This window comes from Natrix helvetica, assembly GCF_964273705.1.
Source record: "Natrix helvetica genome assembly, chromosome: 9".
Classification (NCBI taxonomy): Eukaryota; Metazoa; Chordata; class Lepidosauria; order Squamata; family Natricidae; genus Natrix; species Natrix helvetica.
Genome location: NC_138560.1, coordinates 9,285,007 through 9,310,504, shown reverse-complemented (window position 1 = coordinate 9,310,504; position 25,498 = coordinate 9,285,007). Strand labels below are relative to the sequence as shown.

Below are 25,498 nucleotides of genomic sequence, written 5' to 3'. Positions count from 1 at the left end.
AGTAGCATTGCAAATTTTCTAGTTTTAAAGAATTCCCAAGAGCGAATAATGCGAAGGTTATAGTTATTTGGAGTTGTACGTAAGCTGACTGCAAAGCCCAGGCATTTTATGCATTCTGGACAGCCGTCAGAAAGGCAAGATTTGTATAAAACTGGACGCTTTAAATGCAACTCCCTTCTGGGGAATCCAGAGGAGAGATCCTAAGCATGCTTACTTGACAGCCAGCCCCACTGAATTCAGGGAGTGGGGGAGAAACATCCTTCTAAGGAAGCATACACTGATAAAGAGGTGGCGCTTCATACCTAGTGGGACAACTCAACTCTAATCACACACAAGAAGACAAACTGCCTTCGTTCAGTTGAAATGCTGCTCACTCAACCTTTTATTATTAACACGGGGGGAGCCTTCAAACCCGAAACAGTGAAACCCCATTTTTTTCAATGCAGAGAACAAGCTTTCGTGCAGCGTAAGGGTTCTCGTGCCCGGTGTCACTTTCGGTTCTGTCCCCGGCGTGGGAGCAAAAACAAAAAACAAACACATGAAACCCCATCGATTTTTCACACATCAGTTACACAGTGGAGGAGGGGAGGGGAGGGAACAGCCATGAGGATCATCCTGAGGCGAGAGGCGTTTTTCCGTATCCGAGGCTTTTTCAGGCCTTTCACATCCCTGAAGGAGACGGGGAACCGACGGCGTTTGGAGAAGCGCTGGAGGGAGGACTATGTAGGCGGGTTTCCTTGTAGACAAACCAAGCGCTGCCGGCCCACAGAATCAGGTTGAGGAAGCCGACGACCTGAGAGGAAACAGAAAGCGGGAAAGGTAAAAGGTGTTTAGGCCTAAGAAGCCCAGGTTTATTTCAAACGGACGGGACGAGCCAGCAGAAAAAAAATTGAACCAAAGGCTTTGATTTCTGCTCCAGAAAGTGGTGGACATGCATTACCATATTCTTCGGAGTATAAGACGCACCAAGGTTTTGAAGAGGCAAATTAAAAAAAAAAAGCTTTTGCACTCTGCAAACCTCCCCAAAATGGCCCGTTTTTTGCGAAAACGGGCCCGTTTCCCCCCCAAAAAAGGCCTGAATAGCCTTTAGGGGGCTTGCAGAGTGCTCCGGGGGGGGGGCAATATCGAGCCCTCCCCAGCCCCCAGGAGCTCTCTGAAAGCCTCCTAGAGGCTCTGCAAGGCCATTTTGGTGAAGGGGTGGGGTTTCAGGAGGCAAAAAATGCTGTGTTCAGTGTATAAAACGCACCCAGATTTTCAGCCTCTTTTCTGAGGGGAAAAAGGTGTGTCTTATACTCTGAAAAATACGGTACTTGTTACACCTTCAAACAATATATTTGATGGGTGATATGGTAGAGTTCTGTGATGGCGAACCTATGGCACGTGTGCCGGAAGTGGCATGCAGAGCCATCTATCCAGGCACGGCATCCGTCACCTGTTGCTCTTCCGGGTTCCAGTAGGCACATGGGTGCAGTTCAGCTGGTCTTTGCACACGCAGGAGTGCCGGAAACTGGAAGAGAAGCTCCCTGGCGTGCATGCACACAGGCCAGTTGGTCTTTGCCCGTGCATGCGCACCAGAAACCGGAAGACCAGATGACTGGTGTGCATGCGCATGCTGGAAATCGGAAGCTCTTCCGTTTTCCGGTACTCCCGCGCATGCATGCCAGGGAGCTGCTCTTCTGGTTTCTGGCACTCCCCCATGCGCGAGCGCATGCGGTCCCATTTCAGCACTCAGTGCTGTGTGCCAGAAGCTCCCAGAATCACCACAATGAGGCACCTTAATTCCCCAGAACTGCACGACCGACATTTGGGTAACAGATGGTTAAAAACGGGTGGCGTGTTTGCCAGCTGTTTTGCATCAGGAAATGAAAGTAAGATACGCCGCAGCTTGCCACAGTCTCAGCGCATGGAAAGCAGCTAGCAATAAAAATGGAAAGGCTCAGAATATGCTCTCCCTAAAAATAAAATTGGCTGCCTTTATTTGCATGACATTTTGACAGCAGAGCCCTCCTGGGTCTTGCATGAGCTCCTGGCATCCGTGCCAAAGAAAATGTGTCTCCAGTTACAAAAAGTTGCGATGAATGTTATCTGCTTCAGCATTTCGGCATTTCATCATTGCCATCTTCCTGAGAAATTGGCCTACCATTTTTTCCTCTGAACATCCCTGATTTTATCAAACACATCCTGGATTTCTTTTCTACCCACCAGGGATAAAATCTACTTACCTTCGCTACCAGTCTGCAAATGTGAGCGCATGTGCCACCTCTGTGCATGCACAGCACAGCGGAAGGCGCATGCGCAAAGGGACAAAAATGGACGTCGTGATGTCCGTCCGGGTGGAGGGAGCCTGCTACCGAGTGCCTGAGAGGTAAGTAGAACAGCGGGGGTGGAGGGGGGAATCTGCTGTGCCACGCTATTTAGATTAGCTAGAAAGCAGAAAATCCTGCTTTCTAGCTAATATAAAATACCAGTTCGCCTGAACCGGTAGCATTTTTTAAACTACCGTTTCGGGCGAACTGGTCCGAACTGTTAGCATTTCACCCCTGGCTCTAACCCTTTATTCAAGTACCTTTGTTTTTTATTTGTTTTATTGGTAGAATTGATCTGCAGCCCATCTTACCTCAAGGTAATTCTGGGTGGCTTACTCTCATAAAAAGATAAAATATATAAATTAAAAACAGAAATAAGTTAGTGCAGAAAGCTCAATGCCGCAACACAATTAAAAGATGGGGAGGGAGGGAAGGAGCAGGATGGGGCGGGGGGCGAGATGGGATTTGTTATTAATTGATCAATCACCTCCACTAAGTCTTGTAAGTCTTCAACTTACAACTGTTCATTTAGTGACCATTCGAAGTTACAACATCACCGAAAAAATGAACTTACGACCATTTTTCACACTTTACAACCATAACAGCATTCCCATGGTCGTCGTCGTCATCATCATCATCTTTCAATGACTCCATGATCCCATGCGGGGTGAAGGGAATGGAGCTGAATGTTTACTGGCCAGATGCCCTTCCCGTTTCCAATGCGGAGTTTTGTTCAGCAGATATATTCTCAACGTGCCCGGAGAGAGAAATATCTGCCTCTACCTAGGATCGAACTCACAGCCTCTTGATTGTGAGGTGAGAGCTCCACCTCTAGGCCACTGCACCACTCGGCGTCGCCATGGTCATGTGATCAAAATTCAGATGCTTGGCAACTGACTCCTATTTATGACGGTTGCCGTGTCCTGCTGTCCTGTGCTCCCCTTTTGCGACTTTGTGACCAGCAAAGTCAATGGGGAATCCAGACTCACTTAACAACCCTGTTGCTAATTTAGTAAGTGCAATGATCCACTGAACAACTGGGTCAAGAAAGGTCATAAAATGGGGGCACCTAACGAATGTCTCACTTAGCAACAGAAATTTGGGGCTCAATTAAGTCGAGGACTATCTGTATAGACAAGATATAAAAACAAAATCAGAAGCCCTGGAACAGATCTGCCAAGTTCTGCCTGAAAAGGAAGCATGTGTAAGCAACAGAGGTCTTTTGTTATAAGACGTATTTTTGACGTGCGAAATAACACACAGTGCCAAAGACAGGCTACTCCGTCTTGAAATCCTATCTCGCAGAAGAAAATGCATTCCAAGGGAGTGGGTGGAAATGAGATAACCAAATAGCAATAGCCCTTAGGCTTATATACCGCTTCACAGAGCTTTTACAGCCCTCTCTAAGCGGTTTACAGAGTCAGCCTCTTGCCCCCAGCAATCTGGATCCTCATTTTACTCCCCTCGGAAGGATGGAAGGCTGAGCCAACCTGGAGCCTGGCGAGATTCGAACTGCCAAACTGCAGGCGGCCAGCAGTCAGCAGAAGTAGCCTGCAGTACTGCACTCTGACCACTGCGCCACCACAGCTCATCCTCACCGAGAGAAGGAATTCTTTGGAATCACTGAGAACTGGGCATGGCTTCACTGAAAGACCCAGCAGTAGCAGTTTCATTTGGAACAGACAGGGAGTCCTCGACTTACGGCCGTAATGGAGCCTGCCCATTACGGCTGTAAGTAGTGATAGTCTTAAAGCAGGTGACCCCATGTCTGACCTAATTTTATAACCTTTTGAAAGGCATTTGTTAAGCAAATGGTCATTCTGGGGTCACATAATCCCCATTTGCAACTTCCTAGCAGACTTCCAAAAAAAACCCCCAAGACAACAGGGAAAACCGGATTCGTTTAGCGACCAGGTCATTTGCTAACAGCCATGGTAAAAAGCTCATAAAATTGTGATTCAATGAATGTCCACATTGCTTAGCGAGAAAAGTTTCCCGTCTCAATTGGGGTCGGAAGTCAAAGAACTACCTGTATATTTTTAAAAGTTCTGCTTCTTGGAATCACAATAGATATTGCATCATGCTTTTCAAACTTGGCAATATTAAGATGCATGGACTTCAACTCCCAGAATCCTCCAGCCCTCGCATCTTAAAACTGCCAGGTCTAAAAGTACAGGTAGTCCTTGACTTACAACACAGTTCATTTAGTGACCGTTCCAAGTTGCAACAGCACTGAAACAAGTGACAGCAAACAAGTGACCAAGTGACCATTTGTTAAGCAAATGGTCATTAAGCGAACGCTATAGTTGCTAAGTTAAACCCATTGCTCGCCGTGGGGCGCTTTTGCCAGAAACTGGAAGGAAATGCCAGTTTTTAGTAAAAATGTCACCAATTGCAATCATGTGACTAGAGGATGGCTGCAAATAGGAATAAATGGTAGCCAGTTTGCTGAGTGCCTGAAATGCAATCGCGTGCCTGCAGGGGGCAGAACAGCCACTGGAACTTCAAAACTGGGAATAAGTATCTTTGGGGGAAGGGAAGAATCAATCTTAACTTTCAATGGCCACTAAGTGACCGGTCACAAGTTGAGGACTGCTTGTACAGTACTTCCTACAAAACTCACGCCACCTTTCCAAACCATAAAGTTGTAAGAATTTTAGAACAAAAATTTGCACCTAGGGCACCTGGCCAATTTTCCTATTCCTCGCCATGCCCTAAAGGGTTGTGTATGAATTCAAATTTCAAGCATGCCCAAGCATGCTCTAGTAAGAAACACACCTCAGAGTGGCATGTTCCTAAATAAATACAGAGAACGCTTATTTCTGGTGGTTTAGCGAGACCTGCCTGGGCAACCTGCAGTTCCTGGAACCCGAAGTACCCTTTGCCCACCCTTTCACAGAACACCCCCCCCCCCTTGCCCCTTTTGGAATTCAGAAGTCTGCTCTCCATTCCTTTCCCAGCAGCTGCTGCTTAGAACAGTGATGGCTAACCTTTTTGGTGCAGAGTGCCCAAAACATGCGCTTGCAATCGCAAAATGCAATGCAAGCCCCCCCCCCCATGTATGCAGCCCGCCACGTGTGCATGTGCCCCCCCCTCACCTATTTTTGGCTTCCAGATTGGTGCAGGAGGCCTTCCAGGCCCAAATTAGGGCGCAGGGGAGCATGCATGCACACGACCTTCCCAAAATGTGACATGGGCACCCCATCCATGCACGCTCGCATCCCCCGCATGCACCCTGCCCTCCATGCATGCACGGCAGAGACCCGAAGACCAGCTGGCCAGAGGGAGTCATGCATGCTTCCATGGTGGAGATGGGCTGGGGTGATGGCTGGAGTGCCCACAGAGAGGGCTCTGCATGGCAGCTGTGGCACACGTGCCATAGATTCGCCATCACGGGCTTAGAAGACAGATGTGATCGTCAAAGTGAAAAACGTGAAAAACAGAAGGAAAAGAATCAAGGAAAAGTGAAAATAAGGTTCCCCATGTTTACGCCATCTCTTCCTACTGCTAGTTTCAGCTAACATGCAATCGGCACTGAATTATTAGCCTAGTGTTCTATCTGCAACAGAGATAGAATTAGCACTTAAACTAGGATATTTATTGTCACTTTAAGTGTGCACGAATTGGCATATATTAAAATGAAATTCCGTTGCATGCAGCTCTCGAAAAGTCACCACCTCCAATATACATTACGTAAGCATGACAAAAATAGAAAGAAAGATAGAAAGAAAGAGGGGAGAGAAAGAAAGGAAGGAAGAGGGAGGGAGGGAAAGAAAGAAAGAAAAAGAAAGAAGGAAGAAAGGGGGAGAGAGAGAAAGAAAGAAAAAGAAGGAAGGAAGGAGAGAAAGAAAGGAAGAGGGAGGGAAGGAAAGAAAGAAAAAGAAAGAAGAAAGGGGGGAGAGAAAGAAAGAAAAAGAAAGAAGGGAGAGAAAGAAAGAAAGGAAGAGGGATTGAAAGAAAGAAAGAAAAAGAAAGAAGGAAGAAAGGGGGGAGAGAGAAAGAAAGAAAAAGAAAGGAAGGAGAGAAAGAAAGGGAAAGAAAGAAAGAAAAAGAAAGAAGAAAGAAAGGGGGAGAGAGAAACAGAAAGAAAAAGAAGGAAGGAGAGAAAGAAAGGAAGAGGGAGGGAGGGAGGGAAAGAAAGAAAGAAAAAGAAAGAAGGGGAGAGAGAGAAAGAAAAAAGAAAGGAGAGAAAGAAAGGAAGGAAGAGGGAGGGAGGGAAAGGAAGAAAAAGAAAGAAGAAAGAAAGGAGGGAGAGAAAGAAAGAAAAAGAAAGAAGGGAGAGAAAGAAAGGAAGAGGAAAGGAGGGAAAAAAGAAAGAAAGAAAAAGAAGAAAGGGGGAGGGAGAGAAAGAAAGAGAGAGAGAGAGAAAGAAAAAGTGGGAGACAGAAAGAAAGAAGGAGTCTTTGGCAGCCGCTGCCTATCAGGGGCAGCCCTGCCCCTTCCACCTGTGCCTCCCCCCCCCCCCCGTACCACATTGCCTACGTACCACAGACACATTCAAGGATCCCATCCTCCTGATCTCATTGAAATGGCAAAAGTTAGGCTGTGCAATACAATGATCAGTTTTCATAACGATGCTGGGTCCGGTGGACACTTTGATATCGACAAGTGCCTTCGCCCAGGCCGATGTGCTGACCAGCCACAGGAAAGTGATGATGACCGTAAGGATGAAGTCCTGCAGAGAGAGGAAAGACAAGAGGCTTCAGGGGAAAAAATGATCAACGAGATCAAGTCTACCATTTCAAGGACTAACATTTACCATATCGTAACTCTGGGATCCATCAAAAGCTTATGGACCAAGGAAAGGCCCAAATACTGTTATCTATCACAGGCCCTGCCTTGTTGATCAGGATGTTATTTTGGATCTACAGAAAAGATGCCACACTCACCACAGTTCCTGGAATCCGGCGGCAAGAAAAAGAGGAAGAAAGATTTACTGTTATGGTTAGATATTTCTCTGAAGGATGCAGGACCTGTTCTTAGTATCAGAGTTAACTCTTCCAGGGCATCCAGCTGCCTAGGCACAGGCTGGGCTGGCTGGGGAATTCTGGGAGTTGAAGTCCACAAGTCTTAAAGTTGCCAAGTTTGGACACCCCTGGCGTAGAGCAAGGGACAGAGGTGAGAGGAAAACTACGTTTTAAAAAAAATCCACCCAAAAATGAGTAAGTGAATCTTAGGGCTGAAAAAATAATCTTTTGTTGGGGAATTGCCAGTTATGCTGGAAGGAGGGGTAAAGCAAGGCTCTAGCTTGGAATCCTTGTGCAGCAATGAGCAGCATAAGTTTGACCTCCTCCAAGATCCACGAAGCCTTACCTACTCATTCCCAGTGGAAGGCCAGCAGCCTGGTGAGATTCTTGTAACATAGGCAATAGGCAATAAAGTTGCTGAAGTTTAGCTATTTACAAGTGGCTCTGGTCGCTTTCGCCTGACACTTTTCTTGCTTTTATTCAAAATAACAGTTTTCCCTATAACATTGGGAAAACGCAGTGGTGCAGTGGTTAGAGTGCAGTACTGCAGGCTACTTCTGCTGATTTCCGGCTGCCTGCAATTTGGCAGTTCGAATCTCACCAGGCTCAAGGTTGACTCACTTTTCCATCCTTCCGAGGTGGGTCAAATGGGGAGCCAGATTGTTGGGGGCAAATAGGCTGACTCTGTAAACCGCTTAGAGAGGGCTGTAAAGCACTGTGAAGCGGTATATAAGTCTAGGTGCTATTGCTATTCTTCAGCCAGGGCTATAAATAATAGAAAAACAACGTAAAAATCCAGATCATATTAACTTACGACCATGGGGAGCTTTCCAGCACCTCGATACAAGTGCATGTAACCGAGATACAGGATTAAGGCTGCGATGCAGTACAGGAACACGAGAACTGCAAAAGTGACAAAGAACTCCGCCGAGGAGGAGAAATCTCCCACCAAGTAGGTGGCCGAGCGCCAAGTATTGTTGCATGTTTTTTCTGGTTCCAGAGGTCCAAAGAAAATTTTGTTCAACCTGGTGACAAGAAGGAAAAGCTGACACTTACATGTCTTTGCCCATGCAGGCATTACTTTTGCCCATGCAGGCATTACTTTTGTATTTTATACTACCTAATACCTTAATTGAAAATGTTTGAAATAAATTGCAATATTCGCGACATGACATGCGCATGCATGCAGGCACGCATGCCTGCATGCGCGTGTCATGTCGCGAATATTGCAATTTATTTCAAACATTTTCAATTAAGGTATTAGGTAGTATAAAATACAAAAGTAAATAAAAGAACAATGAGGAGGGAAGGGAAAGGGAAAAGGGAAGTGAGGGAAGGTTAGAGGGGGGTGGGGAAAGAAACATTGACTTCCAACTCTCTCTGTTAAAGTAGAATAAGGCAGGTGCATCAAATCACAACTTTTTATTTTTCCATAATAATATGAACAAGCCATTTCTACAAAGATCTATCAGTCTAAACTATAAAAACTAAAGTCAAAACTACATTCTTTTCCACATCAAGCATGAAATTCGGAAGTGGCCACATGGAAGATGGGGGGGGGGAGGCCAGGGGAAAGGATGGTGCTACAATACCTCTTGAACACAGCGATGCCAGGGGAATAGATGGCATCATGCCATGAGAGTGCAGGGAGCCCAGGGGAATGGATGGTGTAACACTACAAAATTGCAGAAAGGTTTGGGGGGGGGTTTGGGGTGTCTTATCAAAGTGGCTTCCCCGTTGATTTTGCTCATGGGAAGATGGCAAGGAAGGGACTAAAGGTGATCATGTGATTGTAAGATTCTGCCACAAGTAATCGGTGAGTGAGGACTCCTGCATAGTACTCAGCCACTTAGGAACAGAAAGATTGAGAGCATTTTTCCTCCCCCCATTCCAAATGCTTTCCACAGAACCAGCCACGAGGAAAATGCTTGCTAAGAAGCGTTTGAAAGTGGATGATAAAAGTTACACTTACATCCTTTTTTTCTTTTTCTTTTTGGTTGTGCAACTGAGAATTATTTCCAAATATTCAGCTGCCACGGGATATTGTAACCATGTGTCCTGATTACTGTTAACGCCTCCAACAAAAATATTTATTCGCTCGTTTATTTGATTCAGATCCTGCCTTTCCACCAGGAGCTCCAGATGGCTTCACCAACCTCCAATTTTTCCCAAACAGCAACCATCCGAGGCAGATTGTGGAAAAGGGCAGGACTGGCCCAACACCAGCGCTATCACAATGTTGTTATCTTTACAACAGGGGTGAAATGCTACTGGTTCAGACCAGTTTGCCTGAACCGGTAGTAAAAAATGCTACCGGTTCGGGCAAATCGGTAGTTCCAACAATCAGCTGTCCCAACAATCAGCTGTGCCGCACGATTTAGATTCGCTAGAAAGCAGGAAATTCTGCTTTCTAGCAAATCTCAATTGCGCGGCACAGCTGTTCCCCCCCTGCTGTTCTACTTTCCTTTGCAGCCTCAGAAAAGGCTTCTTAATCCTCCATTTTCAGCGCTGTGTGTTAGTGCATGCATGCACAATGCCAACCGGTAGCAGACTTCAGAGCGTTTCACCCCTGCTTTACAACTAACTGTCATCTCCCACAAATAATTTTTCTTGATCACAGGCAGATACATCGAAAAACAACCAAGTGGATTTTAAAAAGTGGCATTCTCTCACCTGAAAGGATAGTAGAAATCCTTGATCCATGTGTAATTGTGGGCAGTTTTACAGGTGAGCACTATAGATGTTTGCCCGCTGTATCCACCGCAGGTAGCAAAGGCGAAAATGGAGAATATCTATGAGAAATTGTGAGAGTGGGGGAGGAGAAAGTGACACGTTAATGATGTTTTCCAGAGACGGAAGCAAACGCAGTATTGGTCTTCACAAGCGCAATCCGTAATTATTTCTGCTCTTCAGAGCCATCTTCCAAACTTCACGTTTTGAAAGCTTAGTTAGAGGCCCATCCTTTGAATCACTCTTCATCAGAGATCTCTTAAGAACTTCAAGAGAGTGGGTTCATACCTTGTATAGTTTGGCAAACTGATGAGGTTTGCACATGGTTAAGATATAAGCTCCAATGGCTGGATTCATCCCATAATTTATGCTTCTCCCCCCCAAAAAAATATACAGCGGTACTTCGGTACTTATTGTTATTGGTTCTGGGAAATAGGATGAGTACCAAAAATGCTGAGCACCAAACAATATATTTCTCGTAAGGAATAATGTAATGAGTCACAAGGAAGCTGACATTAACAGGTTGTAGCTTGTGCGTTGAGCACCAAACAAACAGTGAGTACCGGGACAAAGTTTTTATATCAAAATACATTAAGTACCAAATTTGATGAGTTTCAAAGCAGTGGAGTACCAAGGTGCCACTGTATTCAAGTTGGATGCAAAGCACTGTTTGCAGCATGACAAGGAAAAAAGTAATGCTCAAATTGTGGAAAATGTTGTCAAAGCCCTTATCAAAATACAATTTTAGTTTTATTTATGTATCAAACCCTAACTGCAGGATTTTTATAAACAACTCAAGGTGGTGAATATATTCCTCCTCCTATTTTCACCGTAACGACGACCCTGTGAAGTGAGTTGGGTTTGTAAGACACAGAGCATTGGAGTCCCTATCACTGCAAAAAGAGACTTTTAGTCCAATTTTATCTCCTAGGTTTTTCCAGTGCTCTTAAGGACACAGTCAAAACTACATGCCGGTTTAAGGAAGGCTGAGCTAGTCAGATTGAATGCAAATTATGTCATCTCTTCCACTATAAAGAGTAACACCCAGAAAATAGTCTCCTGTTGACGAAGCCTGTGCAAATCCAAAGAGGTCCTTGAAACACTTTTTAAAGCAATTCTCTTCAAATGGCTGTCGGATTTTCTTCTGGTGAGCTTGGGAGATGACACGGCTGCTTTAATGACCAAAACGGCTTCATTGCACTTTTCCTTGGGTTCCAAATATAGTGTGTGTGTGTGTGTGTGTGTGTGTGTGTGTGTGTGTGTGTGTGTATCCCTCCATGCTAACCTTGGGTGCTCACATTACAACACTGGTCAAAAGGGCCCTGCAGAGATTATACTACCTGAGATGTCCCAGGAAACAACAACTGAATGAAAAACTGCTGGCGACCTTCTACCGCTGCACCATAGAGAGTATTTTCACTTACTGCCCCTGTGTCTGGTTTGCCAATTGCACAGCGGCAGATAGGACAGCCCTCCAGAGGGTCAACGTCATTCATTGCCCAGAGGATCATTGGTTGCCCTTTTCTCTCTTTGGAAGAGCTCGATAGCTCCCGCTGCCTTAAGAAAGTTCAAAACATTCTTTAAGATCCATCTCATCCTGGGCACCCCTTTTTTTTTGAACTATTACCATCTGGCAGACGGTACAGGACAATAAAAACAAGGACAAATAGGCTGAAAAACAGCTTCTGTCCCAGGGCAGTAACTGTATTGAATTCTACTGCATAGTGCAATATTAATGCAATATCAGGGGTTTTTAATTCAATTGCATAGAAGGTGAAGGATGTGTGTTTGTTTTATTTTTGCAGTTATAATGTACATTTGAAGGTGGCATTTAATTTTGTTGTACGAGGTGCAGTGACAATAAAGTAAAGTAATTTGAAGCAGGCCATTTTCATTTTTAATTTGTGAGATTAGATCCAGAAATTCCTGAAACACACATTTCATTCCTATAAAGAAAAGCCAAGGTTGCTATTTCAACATCTTAGCCTGCCCCCTTTCCTAAGTAATGATCATACTTAAAGCCCAGGAACCTGTTGTGCAACATTTTACAACTGGCTTCAGTTATTGCTTAGCACAAAAGGTTGCAGTTTGGAATTAAAACTGTGAAGGGCAACCAACGAACAATGGAAAGTTGAATGAGTCAACCCAGGAAGGACTCACGGTCTTGTATCTCCACTCAGGATGTTCTACGGATTAATGGGAGACGGTAAGAGAAGAATTTTGCCCTCTGGCTCTGTTGATTTCCTTGTGTTATTACACATTTCCTCTCTCCGCCACAGGCTTGCACCATTATTACCCAATGTGAATAGAAGTGCTGAAATCGAACACGACCAATCACACCTTGGGCTGCAAAACGAGTGGAAAGACAAAAGGTCCATTTGGGATGATAACACAACAGAATAGCATACCAACTAATCTCCACATGCAAAGGCCTAAGGACCAAGTTTTCTGGGAACAGCCCTGAAATACCATTAGAGCAGGGGAATCAAACTCAAGCCGCGCAGGCCGGATCCAGCTCATGGGGTGCTTAGATCCGGGCCGTGGGGTCGCCCTTGAAACAGCAAAGGACCGGCCTGCAATGCCTCTGCCAGCGAAAAAGGAGATTGGGTTGGGTTTTCGGCTGCGACGGCTTCCTGCAGCACTCTGCCAGCAAAAATGGGGCTTGGGGGGGCCCAGTGGTGTGTTCCGGATCCCGTTGCATTTGGTACGGTGCAACGGGGCGGGGCGTCCACCACATTAATGCACGCAGCACACATGCATGCGTACTTACCGCCTGCGACGCTCCACAACACCTCCGTGATGCTCCAGCTGCTCGGCAGAGCGTCGCACAGGCGGCGTATGCTCAGTGCGCATGCGCGGAAGCCCCGAAAATCTCAAATACCGGTAAGGTAAGGAGTGCGAGCGAATCCTCCAGAGCACTGTACTGGAATGATACCTGGTTCACCCGTACCGGGGCGTACCAGTCGCAACCCACCACTGTTGGGGCCACAAGGGCCCCCTTCAGCTCTGTTTTTGCTGGCAGAAGGCTAACAAAACAAAAGGAGCTTCTTGAGCATGCAAAAAGGAACAGGAAAGGAGCAAGGGAAAGAAGAAAGACAAACAAAAAGAAGGGAGGATGGAAAGAGAGCAAGGAAGGAAAAAAGGAAAGAGGGGAAGGAAGAAGAAAGGAAAAGGAAGAGGGAAGGAAAAAGAAGAGACGGGAGGAAGGGATGGAGGGAAGAAAAGATATTATAATGAGAGTGAGGGGGGGGGTCTGAGGGAAGTCCGGCCTTAGGACTTGGCCACCACTGGTGCCCCTAACACGAGTGAGGCCGAGCTGTCCCCCACTGCCCCCACCGTGAGGTCAAGCACAAGCCTGATGCATCCCTCAATGAAATTGCGTTTGACACCCCTGCATTAGAGGAGCTTCGAAATCTAGAGTTTCTACAGGTGGTCCATGACTTACAACAGCCCATTTAGTGGCCAATCAGTTACAAATGGCTTTGAAAAAAGTGACTTTGGACTAATTTTCACACTTACAACCATTGTACCATCCCCAGGGTTACGTGATCCAAATTCAGAGTCTTGGTCACTGACACGTAGTTATGACGATTGCAGTGTCCCAGGGTTATGCGATCCTCTTTTTGTGACCTTCTGACAAGCAAAGTCAATGCGGAAGCCTGATTCACCTAATAACCCTGTTACTAACTTAACAACTGCAGGGATTCCCTTAACACAGGGGTGTCCAAACTTGGCAACTTTAAGACTTGTGGACTTCAACTCCCAGAATTCCCCAGCCAGCTCTGGCTGGGGAATTCTGGGAGTTGAAGTCCACAAGTCTTAAAGTTGCCAAGTTTGGACACCTCTGCCTTAACAACTGTGGCAAGAGAGGGTGTAAAGTGGGACAAAATTGACTTAGCAAATGTTTCGCTTAGCAAAAGAGATTTTGGGCTCAATTGTGGTTGCAGGTGAAGGATTACCTGTATATAAGAACACACCTCAACAAATATCTCCTGGTTTCATTCTTCCTGAAATCTTTCTCTTGGGAACAAAAGGCTTCAGAGCACAGGAGAAAATACAGAATAGCAATAGCACTTAGACTTATATACCGCTTCACAGTGCTTTAGAGCCCTCTCTAAGCGGTTTACAGAGTCAGCCTCTTGCCCCCAACAATCTGGGTCCTCGCTTTACCCACCTCAGAAGGATAGAAGACTCAGTCAACCTTGAGCCTGGTGAGATTTGAACTGCCAAATTGCAGTCAGCTGGCAGGCAGCAGAAGTAGCCTGCAGTACTGCACTCTGACCACTGTGCCACCTCAGCTCTTTGTCAATTTGCATCCCTGTTGCATCTGCCCCAAATCTATTTTAAAACATTAATTTTGGCATCTAATCAAAGACGGTGTCATAAACTATTTCATGCTATTAATATTAATTTCATTTTTAAAATATTATTCTCTCCCCGGAGACATCCAGCGCAGCATGCAAAAAGAAAATCAAGTTTCTATAAATAAATGAAATAAACAAAATCATTAAAAAACGCCCAACAATAAAAAAAAAACAAAGTTCATTTTTAGAACAGGTCAAACGGCAGTCTGGAATGTCTTTAGCTTCAGTTTAAAAGAAAACATAACGTTTGAGAAGGACAATTAATATTCCTGTCTTCCTCTATATTCCCCTCTGGGGTTATTTTCTTTGCCATCATTGTTCCTTTGTCTTGTGATATTTTTCTGGGTTTTTTTGTATTAGTCTCTCTTTTTAAAAATATTTTAACCATTGTAAACCACCCAGAGTCACTAAGAGTTGGGCAGCCTATCCATTTGACAAATTATTATTGACCCACAGTTTGCTGAAATAAATCAAGAATGTGTAGATATGTATATAGTCAAGAAATATTGTGGGTTTGGTTTCAGATCACTGCAAATAAAGCAATATCACTATAAGGCGAGTCGCATAAATGTTCTGGTTTCCCGGTGCATAAATAAGATATTTATATTACACTGGAGTCTGTTAAATGTGCAATAGAATTATGACTTAAAAATTTACATACCTTAATTAAAATAGTTTATTGCTAAAAAAAAAATGCTAACCATCCAGAAGACGTAATCTTTTTACTGACGAAGGATCTTGTAAAAGAAAAAAGAAAAAAACAACCCACAATATCTGTCAAGCCGCAATAAAACAAGGTATGTCAGTACCTGGGGTTGTATATACCACTGTCATAAGCTATGATTTACAAATCAAAATACTTGGGTTGAAAGAACCTGCTAAGATTGCACTGGAGATTCATGCAATGTGTGAGCCCACTTCTATATAGCTGAAAATGTAAAGGAGGATGGGAATAATAGCTGCATCCATATCCATTCCTTCCATGGGTATGTTTGGAATGCCAGATGAAGTTCTGTAGATGTCAACTTTTATTTTATTGAAATCCTGAAGAATTTGGTTGTTTATCTTTGGGCTGTTCACCATGATGCACAGATCACAGTGGATATTTCTGCTAAATGTTTAGACTGTCAGGCCTGGAAGACGTCTTCTGCATTGGGCCTTCCAGCCTGCCACATTTAATGCTGTGGGAAAATGGGAGGGGGGATTATATGGGAGATATATAGTCAAAATAACATTCCTTTCTCAGACAGCCAAGGTCATTTTGCACTGCACTTGGAGTGGTGTGACTGGGAGGCATCTCCAGTTGGGACGGTGCCTGATTGGATCATGGGATGGACATGTGGGTGCTGGGCAGGGACTTGGACTTTCATTTGGGTGGGGGAAACCTGGAAGCTTTCAGATTCGGGTTTTCCCAGATGTGCCAATATGACATCTCTAACAAAGTGGAATTTCGAGGAACCTCAAGCCTCCGAGTCTTCTTTCGTTGGGGGTGTTACTTGGAACCCTGACACTGACAATGCCAAGCCACAGGTAGGCCTTAACTTCATTTAGTGACCATTCGAAGATATAACAGCACTGAAAAAAAGGGATTTACAACCAGCAGCATTCCCCATGGTCATGTGGTCAAAATTTGGGTGCTTGGCAACCAGCGTGTATTTACAACGATTGCAATGACACTGTCAAGAGCGGGAAATCAGGAAATCCAGGCAGTTCAAACGAATGCAAAGGTTTATTGCAAGCTCACGTTTTCTACAAGAATCTGAACTACTAACGGTTCAAGCAAATTGGGGATAAATAAGAGTCAAAGGAATTCAAAGTGGACCGGACCTGTTGTCAGTGCAAAGAGACTCGAGATTGATGACACATTTGACTCCTCCCTCGGGCTCAGCCTGGTCATCTCCTACAGTCCCACGGTCATGTCATCGCTGTTTCTAACCTACCCAGAGTCACTATTTCTGATTTTCCCAGCTGGCTTCTGACAAGCAAAACAATGAGGGAAACCAGATTCACTTAATAGCTAAAGTGATTCACTTAACAATTATGGCAAAAAAAAAAGCTTGTAAAATTGGACACGACTCACTTAACAACCTCCTTGCTTAGCAATGGAAATTCTGGTCCCAATTGTGGTCATAAGTTGAGGACTGCCTGTATTCAGAGTGGGGAAGTCAACTGTGATTGTGAAGAGCTGGAGAGGATCACCCAACGGCACATTCAGTTTAAGGGTAAAGCCAATGATGTTTGGGGTGAGAACGAGTGATTGTGGGGTCTGAACTATCTCTAACAAGCCAGGAAAATGATATTGGGGTCACAGTGGGCATCTCAGTTGAGAAATCAGTTCAATGCAGTAGTTGTTAGAAGAAGCAAATTCCATACTAGGGATCATTAGGGAAAGGATTAAGAATAAAAATGCCAAGATAATGCTCTTATATTGCAGAATACACCCACAAATCTACAGTGCATACATAATCCTGATTAGTTCTCTTTTGCCAAACCCTAAAAAACATAAAGATAAAATACAACTGGGAAAAGGGCAAGAGCAACTCTAATCACGCAAAACTTGAATGCTTTCCCTTTCAGAAACGGTTAAAATATTTGTGACACTCAAGCCACGTTGAGGGCTGCAGGCTTCCAAATATCGGTTACCAAGCGAAGAATAACAACAGAGGGATTAGTTTCCCTCTCTCCTTTGCCAGGAGCCAGAGGCCTCTGGTTGGTCAATGGGAGAAACGAAATGCTTGCCCGGAGGCCTCATCTGGCAAAATTATTCTTACGTTACGTTCTTGGAACAATTTTTGCCCAACATGATCATGTGGGAGCTGTCGTCATTTCAGAATCATCAATTTTCTTCTTCCAGGCATTTCTACTGGACGTCTTTTGAGCTTGCTCCTCAAAGGTCCAAGTGCAGAGAGAGAATCTGTGCTGGCTGGCTATCGATCTATCTGCCTACCTGTCCAATTCATACAGCTGCCCGTCTGACAAGAGATTCTGGGCGAGTGAGCTTGTGCCATCTGGTGTCCGGTTGCAAGAAGTCAGGAGCCAGGACAGAATTCAAAAATACAAACGTATTTCATGTTAGGACGTATACACGAGAAACTGAGCTACTTAACGGTGAAAGGCGAACTGCCAATAATTGGCAATGGACTTCACGGGGGGGGGGGGTGGATCTAGGTTTCTTACATGGGTGTAGAGCAGTGATGGCTAACCTTTTTGTCGTCTTGTGCTGAAAGTGCGCACCTGCACCCATAATGCATTGTGTGCGCGACACCCCCTCTGTGCCCTGCCCCCTGCGCATGCATGTGTGACACCCCCATGCTCCACCCGCATGCATGACCGACCCTCCTACACTCCAATGTGCATGAATATGCGACACCCCCCGTGCGCCGTTTTGGACCCCCGCGCTCCCCCTGCATGCATGTGCTCCCCCTGCACTCCAACGTGCATTTACGAGCGACCCCACCGCGCCCTGTTTTGGGCCTAGTAGGCCTCTCTGCAGCTAAAAATGGGCCGTGGGGAGGCACGTGCTCCCCCACCCCTGCGTATGCATGTGCGCCCCTGCATGCATGCATGAGCCCCCTTCCCCCCGTGCATGCACCTCCCACATGCACCCCGGCCCCCAAACATGCACGGCAGAGACCTGAAAATCAGCTGGCTGATGGTAAGTCGTGGACTACCTCTAATGATCAAGGAGCCAGCAATTAAAAACCGTGGTGGCGCAATGGTTAGAATCCATTATTGCAGGCTAACTTTGCCCACTTTCAGGAGTTCGATCCTGACCAGCTCAAGGTTGACTCGGCCTTCCATCTTTCTAAGGTAGGTAAAATGAGGAGCCAGATTGTTGGGAGCAATATGCTGACTCTGTAAATGGCTTAAAGAGGGCTTTAAAGCACTGTGAAGCGGCATATAAGTCTAAATGCTAATTAGGCAGCATACATTACCTGAATACAAATTTATACTTGCTTGATATGACAAGCAATGTCACAGAAGAGGCATTTTTTTCCCCACGAGAAAAGAAGAATCCTTCTTCCAAAAATGGAGTCCCTATTATGTTTAGAAACTCATGCTTTCTTTAAGGAGCTCAACGGGGCTTAAGTAGCTCCCCCATTCCACTTCCCGCACCATTCTTCATTCTCAGAAATAGACTACAAAGCAAAAATTGGAAGGGGATATAACCACTCATATTTAATCCCATTGAAAACCATTGGGCCTGAAAATAATGAATCATATTTCAGAAGAAGGAAAGCCTGTTGAACCGTGCCTGGATTTCAGAAGAACTATGCTGAAATGGCTCAAAGCACCGAGTAGAGATATACCATCCAGCCCTGGTCCTTTTCAAACGCTTTAACTCTGCATAAAACTCCTCCTGGCTGGGGAATTCTGGGAGCTGAAGTCCACCCAGTGCATCTTAAAAGTTGCCAAGTTTCAACACATACTAAGCTGAACTCAGCCTCCAGATGTTTTGGATCACACCTTGTTATTTCTGTCGCTGGTGATCAGGCTGGTGAGTTATGATCCAGGAGTGTTTACCCATGACTACCTCTGACAGTGAGAATAGTTAATTAGTGGAACGGCTTGCCTTCAGAAGATATGGGTGTCCAATGCTGGAGATTTTTAACAAGAGATCGAACAGCCATTTCTCTAGAGTGGTATAGATCTCTCGCTTGAACAGGGGGTTGGACTAGAAGATCTCCAAGGTCCCTTCTTACTCTGTTAATTCTGTAAATTGGTGCCAGATTGTAACCTCAAATGTGACAGCACAAATAGCAGTAGCCCCTAGACTTATATATTGCTTCACAATGCTTTACAGTACTGTCTAAGTGATTTACAGAGTCAGCATATTTTCCCCAGCAATCTGGGTCCTCATTTTACCCACCTTGGAAGGATGAAAGGCTGAGTCAACCTTGAGCTGGTCAGGATCGAAGGAATCGAACTCCTGGCAATATGAGCAGAATTAGCCTGCAATACTGCATTCTAACCACTGCGCCACCACTAATACATGACAAGACTCAGAAATAAAATGAATCCCACAATAAACGCACTTTTTTGCCTGGTACCATCAACTGCTGATGCCGTTTATAATTTCAAGAGTAGAAGACCTCAAGTGTGAAAAAATTGTGCTTCACCCATGGAGCCCCAAACAATTGGGGGTCACCACCCATATCTAATCAGGACACTGCAGGAGTAAAACAATACAAGCACAGCTCAAACAAGCTTCCTGCTATGGAGTGACTTGTTTTTATGCACATGAGATTTGATGAAGAACAAAATCTCATGGAAAGCAGAGTAAAAGTGCTATCAAAGCACTCTCTCTTCTATTTCCTGTTTAGTATTTTTAATCCTCCTCTACTGTCAATGAAGGGCTCAGTGAGGTGGCTCAGTGGTTAAGACGCTGAGCTTGTCAATCAGGAAGGTTGGCAGTTTGGCGGTTCGAATCCCTAGCACTGTGTAACGGAGTGAGCTCCCGTCAATTGTCCCACCTTCTGCCAACCTCGCAATTTGAAAGCATGCAAAAATGCAAGTAGAAAAATAGGAACCAACTTTGGTGGGAAGGTAACAGCGTTCCGTGCATTTAGTCATGCCAGCCACATGACCATGGAGACGTCTTTGGATAGTGCTGGCTCTTCGGCTTTGAAACGGAGATGAGCACCGCCCCCCTAGAGTTGGGAGCAACTAGCACATATGTGCGAGGGGAAACTTTACCTTTACCTTACTGTTAATAAAGCACGGGCCAGAACATCAATCCAATGCAAATCAATATTGATGAAATCAATATCATGATTTAGAGCCCAGCACGGTTTACTCTTAACTTAAGAGTGAGGCGTGATAAATCACAATACTGATTTAATGGATTGTGTATTCCTCTAAAAATGTTTAAGATCTTTCCCTGCCAAGATGGAAACCCTCCTTGGATAGGAAACATCTCCCACTTCTATTGTGCTTCTAATTAGGCCTCTCCCATTTCCACCTCAAAAATACAAGGAAACTCTCACTTAAAAAGAAAAACTGAAAGCAACTTCTCTACCCAAGCTGTGCTTTAAATTCTCCTTGTTATATAGTTCTTCACAACACAAGACAAAGCCTCGGATGTGAGCATTCCCCACTTCTGCTCCAGCAGGAGACGCTACACCATTTCTGACAAATGGCAGTCCAATCTCTTCTTGAACGTCTCAAGTGATGAAGCTCCCACAACATCCGAAGGCAACTTCTGTTCCATTGGTTGATGGAAAATTTCTCCTTATTTCCAGGTTGAATCTCTCCTTGTTCAGTTTCCATCCATTGCTCCTTGTCTGGCCTTCAAATGCTTTGGAAAATAGCTTGACCCTTTCCTTCTCCCTGGGGCAGCCCCTCAAATATTGGAACACTGCTCTCATGTCTCTCCTGGTCTTTCTCTTCACTAGACCAGCCATGCCCAGTTCCTGCAACCGTTCTTCCTATGTTTTAGCCTCCAGTCCCTTCATCATCTTGGTTGCTCTTCTCTGCACTCTTTCCAGAGTCTCAACTTCTTTTTTAGAGTGTAGTGATCAAAACTGAATGGAATACTCTAGGCATGGCCTTACTAGGGGTTTATAGAGTGATATTAGTATCTTCACTTGATCCTGATTATATCCCTCCGTTAATGCAATTTAGGATTGCATTGGCTTGTTTGGCCGCCACTGCGCACTGTTGGCTCATATTTAGCTGGTTGTCCACTAAGATTCTAAGATCCCTCTCACAAGTCACTGCTATTAAGCCTGGTTTCAATCTAGGCCTCTTGGGCATCCCTAAGATAGCACTTACGAATCCACCACTTACAATTCCTATGCTGCTGTTTGAAAGGCTTGTGAAATTAATATAATATTAAAAACAGAATCCTATGAAAGCCATGATCCACAATCAGATACTGTACTCGGGTATTTGGGCGTATCATGCTCTTACTCATGCTCCGATGCTTTTCTCGCAAACCTGATTTGTACAGCTTTGCAAAGGTGTTGCAAGGACATGTTCCTATTTTGCTGCATCTGTTTGTTGTCTTTAACTCAAGCATTTGAACACGCTGCCCCATCTACTTTGCTGGAAGACTCCAAGCAGGACCGATCATTTTGAGAGCGCTTTCTCCTTAAACCAGGGGTGTCCAAACTTGGGAACTTTAAGACTTGTGGACTTCAACTCCCAGAATTCCCCAGCCAGCATGGCTGGCTGGGGAATTCTGGGAGTTGAAGTCCACAAGTCTTAAAGTTCCCAAGTTTGGACACCCCTGCCTTAAACAGTTTATCTGTAGGTAATCCTCGACTTACAACCACAATTAGGAATAGAATTTCTGATGCTAAGCAAGGCGGTTATTAAGTGAGACACCCCTAATTCTGCAACCTTTTTTTTTTTGCCGCAGTGAAATGAATCAAGCAGTCATTAAGTGAAACTCGCTTGCCACATTGACTTTGCTTGTCGGAAGCCAGCTGGGAAAATCAGAAATAGCGACTCTGGTATCTTGCAGTCGTTCTAAATCAGGGGTGTCCAAACTTGGGAACTTTAAGACTTGTGGACTTCAACTCCCAGAATTCTCCAGCCAGCCATGCTATCTGCATGGGACTTCAACTCCCATGCAATTCTGGGAGTTGAAGTCCACAAGTCTTAAAGTTCCCAAGTTTGGACACTCCTGTTCTAAATGAATGCTAACTGTCAAGCTCCTGAATTTTGATCATGTGACCGATCAGTCATAAATCCCTTTTTCCAGTGATTTCAGACAGTCGCTAAACGAACAATTGTAAGTTGAGGACTAATTGTGCTACAAACTATAATGCAGTGCAATGTTAAAGAATCGGATGATGTAAATTGTGGTCTATGAGAGATATCCATCAATTTGCATTTAAGGTACTCCCAAATTCCCAATGAAGTAAATTTACACTGGGGATTTCCTTAATATTCAAATGCTTTTCTTTCCCAGAATTCAGACACTGAATTCATTAAATCGATGAATGATAGAAATCATTAAAAACAAACAAACATTAAACCAGTCATCTTACCCCACAATATCATCATCATTTTAGCCATTGTCCATCCACTGCAGGATGAAGGCCTCTTCCGCATTTTTCCAACCAATACGCTCCTTGGCTTTCTTTTTGCCAATTGGGCCCGCAATATTTGCTGACCACCATAATATATTCTAAACCAGTGGGTTTTTAAAAAAAAAACTTGGAAACTTTATAAGATGTCTGGATTTCAACTGCTGACTGGGGAATTCTGGGAGTTGAAGTCCACACGCCTTAAAGTTTTCCAACTTTGAAAAAGCCTGGTTTAAACTGTTGTATGGAGTCCTTGCTACTCTCTGAATCTGGATGTTTTTTAACACAGGGGTCCCCAACCAGCTTTGCTGACTGAGGAATTCTGGGAGTTGAAGTCCACAAGTCTTAAAGTTGCCATGGTTGGAGACCCCTGTTCTAACAGACTTTTCATTACCCAGCTAGGCAACATCTCTAACAAGCTGTTACCTACAAACTCATAGATTACAGGTAAACCTCGACTTACAATAGTTCATTTAGTGACCATTCAAAGCAGGGGTGGGTCCCTGCCAGTTCTAACCTCTTCTATAGAAGAGGTTCCACAAATCTACAGTGCCGTTTAGAACCGGTTCCAGCTCCCTCCCCCAGCCCGTCCACACATCATCAAGATGAAGAGTGAGAGGAGGAATTCTGGGAGTTGAAGTCCACAAATCTTAAAGCTGTCAAGTTTGAACACCCCTGGGTTTTTTTTCTAAAGGGTTAGGGGTGCAAGAGTCTTGTAACTTGACAGCTTTAAGACTTGCGTGCTTCAAATGCCAGAGTTTCTGAGCCAACATTTTGGTTGCTAAACAAGAGCGTTGTTAAGTGAGTTTCACCACATTTTACATTGGCCATGCCCACCCAGTCACATGGCCAGCAAGCCACTCCTACCCGGTCACATGGCCGGCAAGCCACTCCCACAAATCAGGCCACACCTACAGAAGAGGTTCTAAAAAAATTTGAAACCCGCCACTGATTCAAAGTTACAATGACACTGAAAAAAGTAACTTATGACCACCTTTCATACTTAACGGCCGTTGCAGTGTCCTCCCATGGGTCACGGGATTTACATACAGATGCTTGGCAACTGACTCACATTTATGACGGTTGCAATGTCCTGTGTGTGTGTGTGTGTGTGTGTGTCCCATGATTCCATTTTGTGACCTTCTGACAAGCAACGAGTGGGGAAGCCAGATTCACTTAACAACCTGTGTTCCTAATTTAAGAACCACAGCGAATCACTTCAAACAAACATGGCGTCAAACGGGTTCACTCAAGAAACGCCTCGCTTAACAACATACATTTTGGGCTCCGTTGTGGTCAAAAGTGGAGGACTGACCTGTACCAAGGACTCCACAATTCAAGCCTGAACGACAAATACTCTCTTTCTGTTGTCTTAACCTGTTGTCTTAACCCGCAGCTGAACCGCCAGCCTTTTTATCAATAAATCAAGCCACATTACAGGAAATACAAACGAGGACCAGAATTGCCTTGAAAAAGGACACCATCTGGTAGCAGCAGAAACAGAGGTTGCCATTTTGCTCTCTTCCCCAAGAATAAACTTACACAATAGCTTCCTCGCCCCTTTCACTCCTCCGCAGCCCCGGGATCAGACAACAACCCCCCCCCCCACAGGATCATTCCCCCCTGCAACCCCCCCCCCCTTCGCTAAAGATCCCCATTTCAACCTATTCACCCACACACACACACACACAGATCCATTAGAAGCCTCTCTGGATTCCTTCCAGCAACGTCAACGGGCGCTTTGGATCCGGTATGCCTGGGGAAAGACGCTAGCCGTAGAAAGTGGTGGTAGTGGGGAAGGGCGGGGGAGGGGGAATCGATTCAGGCGGAATCCGTTCTGGATTGGAGAGCCACCCTTTTCGAACCGCGGGATCTCTCGCGGCGGGTTCCACGGCTTTAGGCACGTGGCGAAGACCTCGCGCAAGAATGCGACAGAGGGGAGGGGTGGGTGAGAGAGAGAGAGAGAGAGAGGGAAAACTCCCCAAAATAGACCGCGGTAGGATTTAAGGGCAGAGGACTTCAAACTTGGCAACTTGAAGACGGGTGGACTTCAACTCCCAGAATTCTCCAGCCAGCAGACGCTGGCTGGAGAATTCTGGGAGTTGAAGTCCCACCCGTCTTCAAGTTGCCAAGTTTGGAGACCCTTGATTTAAAGGGTGTGGAAAAGTTTCCTCGAAAGGAATCCAAGCATTCAATTTTGCAGCCCGGAGGCCACGCCTGTGTTTATAAATCCGGAGGACGATTTCTTTTGGGGGGGGGGGGCGGTGGGGAGAGAAGAACGGGAAGGAAAGGGTGGGAGATGGGGAAAAAATGCAGGCGGAGGCGCTGGACTGTGCAAGCAGGGCGGGCGGACGGAAAGTTCACCCGATCCTGGCTCGGGACAAGCGGGAAAAGGGCGGGGGGGGGGGAAGAAGAAACCGGCTGCAACACCCCCCCTCCAAAAAAAAACCCCACCTCGGGCGCGAACCCGCGGATTGCACGCGCGCGCTTGGGCCCTTGCAGCCGCGCGGGGCGCCTCACCCGCCCCCCCTCCACTCGGTTTGCTCCATTTGCGTTCCCGTTTTTCGTCCCTTCGGGGGGGGGAGGGAAAGGAGGGGGGAGGGAGCGCTGCGCGGCATCCTGACTCATACGCGCTGCTGCGCAGCCCTTGCCGGGGCCCACCGCCTCCACTGACTTACCCATTGGAGGAATTTGATGAAGCCGAGCGGCTCCTTGGCCGGCCCCAGATCCAAACTAAACCCGGACATTTCCAGCGGGGAGCGAGCGAGCGAACGGAGCGCGAAGGGAGGCGCCTCTTTCGGTTTCTCGCTGGGGGAAGGCGGAGCGGGGCAGGGCGGGCGTGGGGGGTGGTGGTGGAAAGGAGGCGGTTACGGCCGAAAGGGGCCGCCGGCCTCCTACCTGATTCACTCGCTCCGGGCTTGGCGGGGAGCTGCTGGCTGCTGGCGCTCCGCCCCGTGGCTGCAAGGCGTCGGCCCCGCCACTGGTGACAGTCACCTTTGGAACCGCCGGCAGCCTCCCGTCAGGCCAGGCCCTCTCTAGTAGCGGACGGACGGAGCCCTCTTCCTCCGGGGCCTGCTGGATTTTCCAAGCGCTCC

General features: G+C 45.8%; 1 protein-coding gene across 1 annotated transcript; it reads right to left on the bottom strand.

Moving 5' to 3' along the window:
- Positions 1-349: 349 nt before the first annotated feature.
- Positions 350-25,240, bottom strand: LOC309396740 (synaptophysin-like protein 1). The gene is made up of 5 exons (XM_081962141.1): positions 25,082-25,240; positions 9,947-10,065; positions 8,088-8,298; positions 6,793-6,981; positions 350-793 (listed from the first exon to the last, which is right to left on the bottom strand). The coding sequence occupies exons 1-5, from the start codon at positions 25,148-25,150 to the stop codon at positions 662-664; spliced, it is 720 nt and encodes a 239-aa protein (XP_081818267.1). The 5' UTR covers positions 25,151-25,240; the 3' UTR covers positions 350-661.
- Between the last annotated feature and the right edge of the window lie 258 nt (positions 25,241-25,498).

Bases quoted from the DNA above. Each gene is read 5' to 3' on its own strand.
- LOC309396740 (XM_081962141.1), bottom strand. From the start codon at position 25,150: ATGTCCGGGTTTAGTTTGGATCTGGGGCCGGCCAAGGAGCCGCTCGGC. The intron at 10,066-25,081 runs GTAAGTCAGTGG...AATTTCTCATAG, and splicing joins TCATCAAATTCCTCCAATGG to ATATTCTCCATTTTCGCCTT. The intron at 6,982-8,087 runs GTAAGTTAATAT...CTCTCTCTGCAG, and splicing joins CTGGAAAGCTCCCCATGGTC to GACTTCATCCTTACGGTCAT.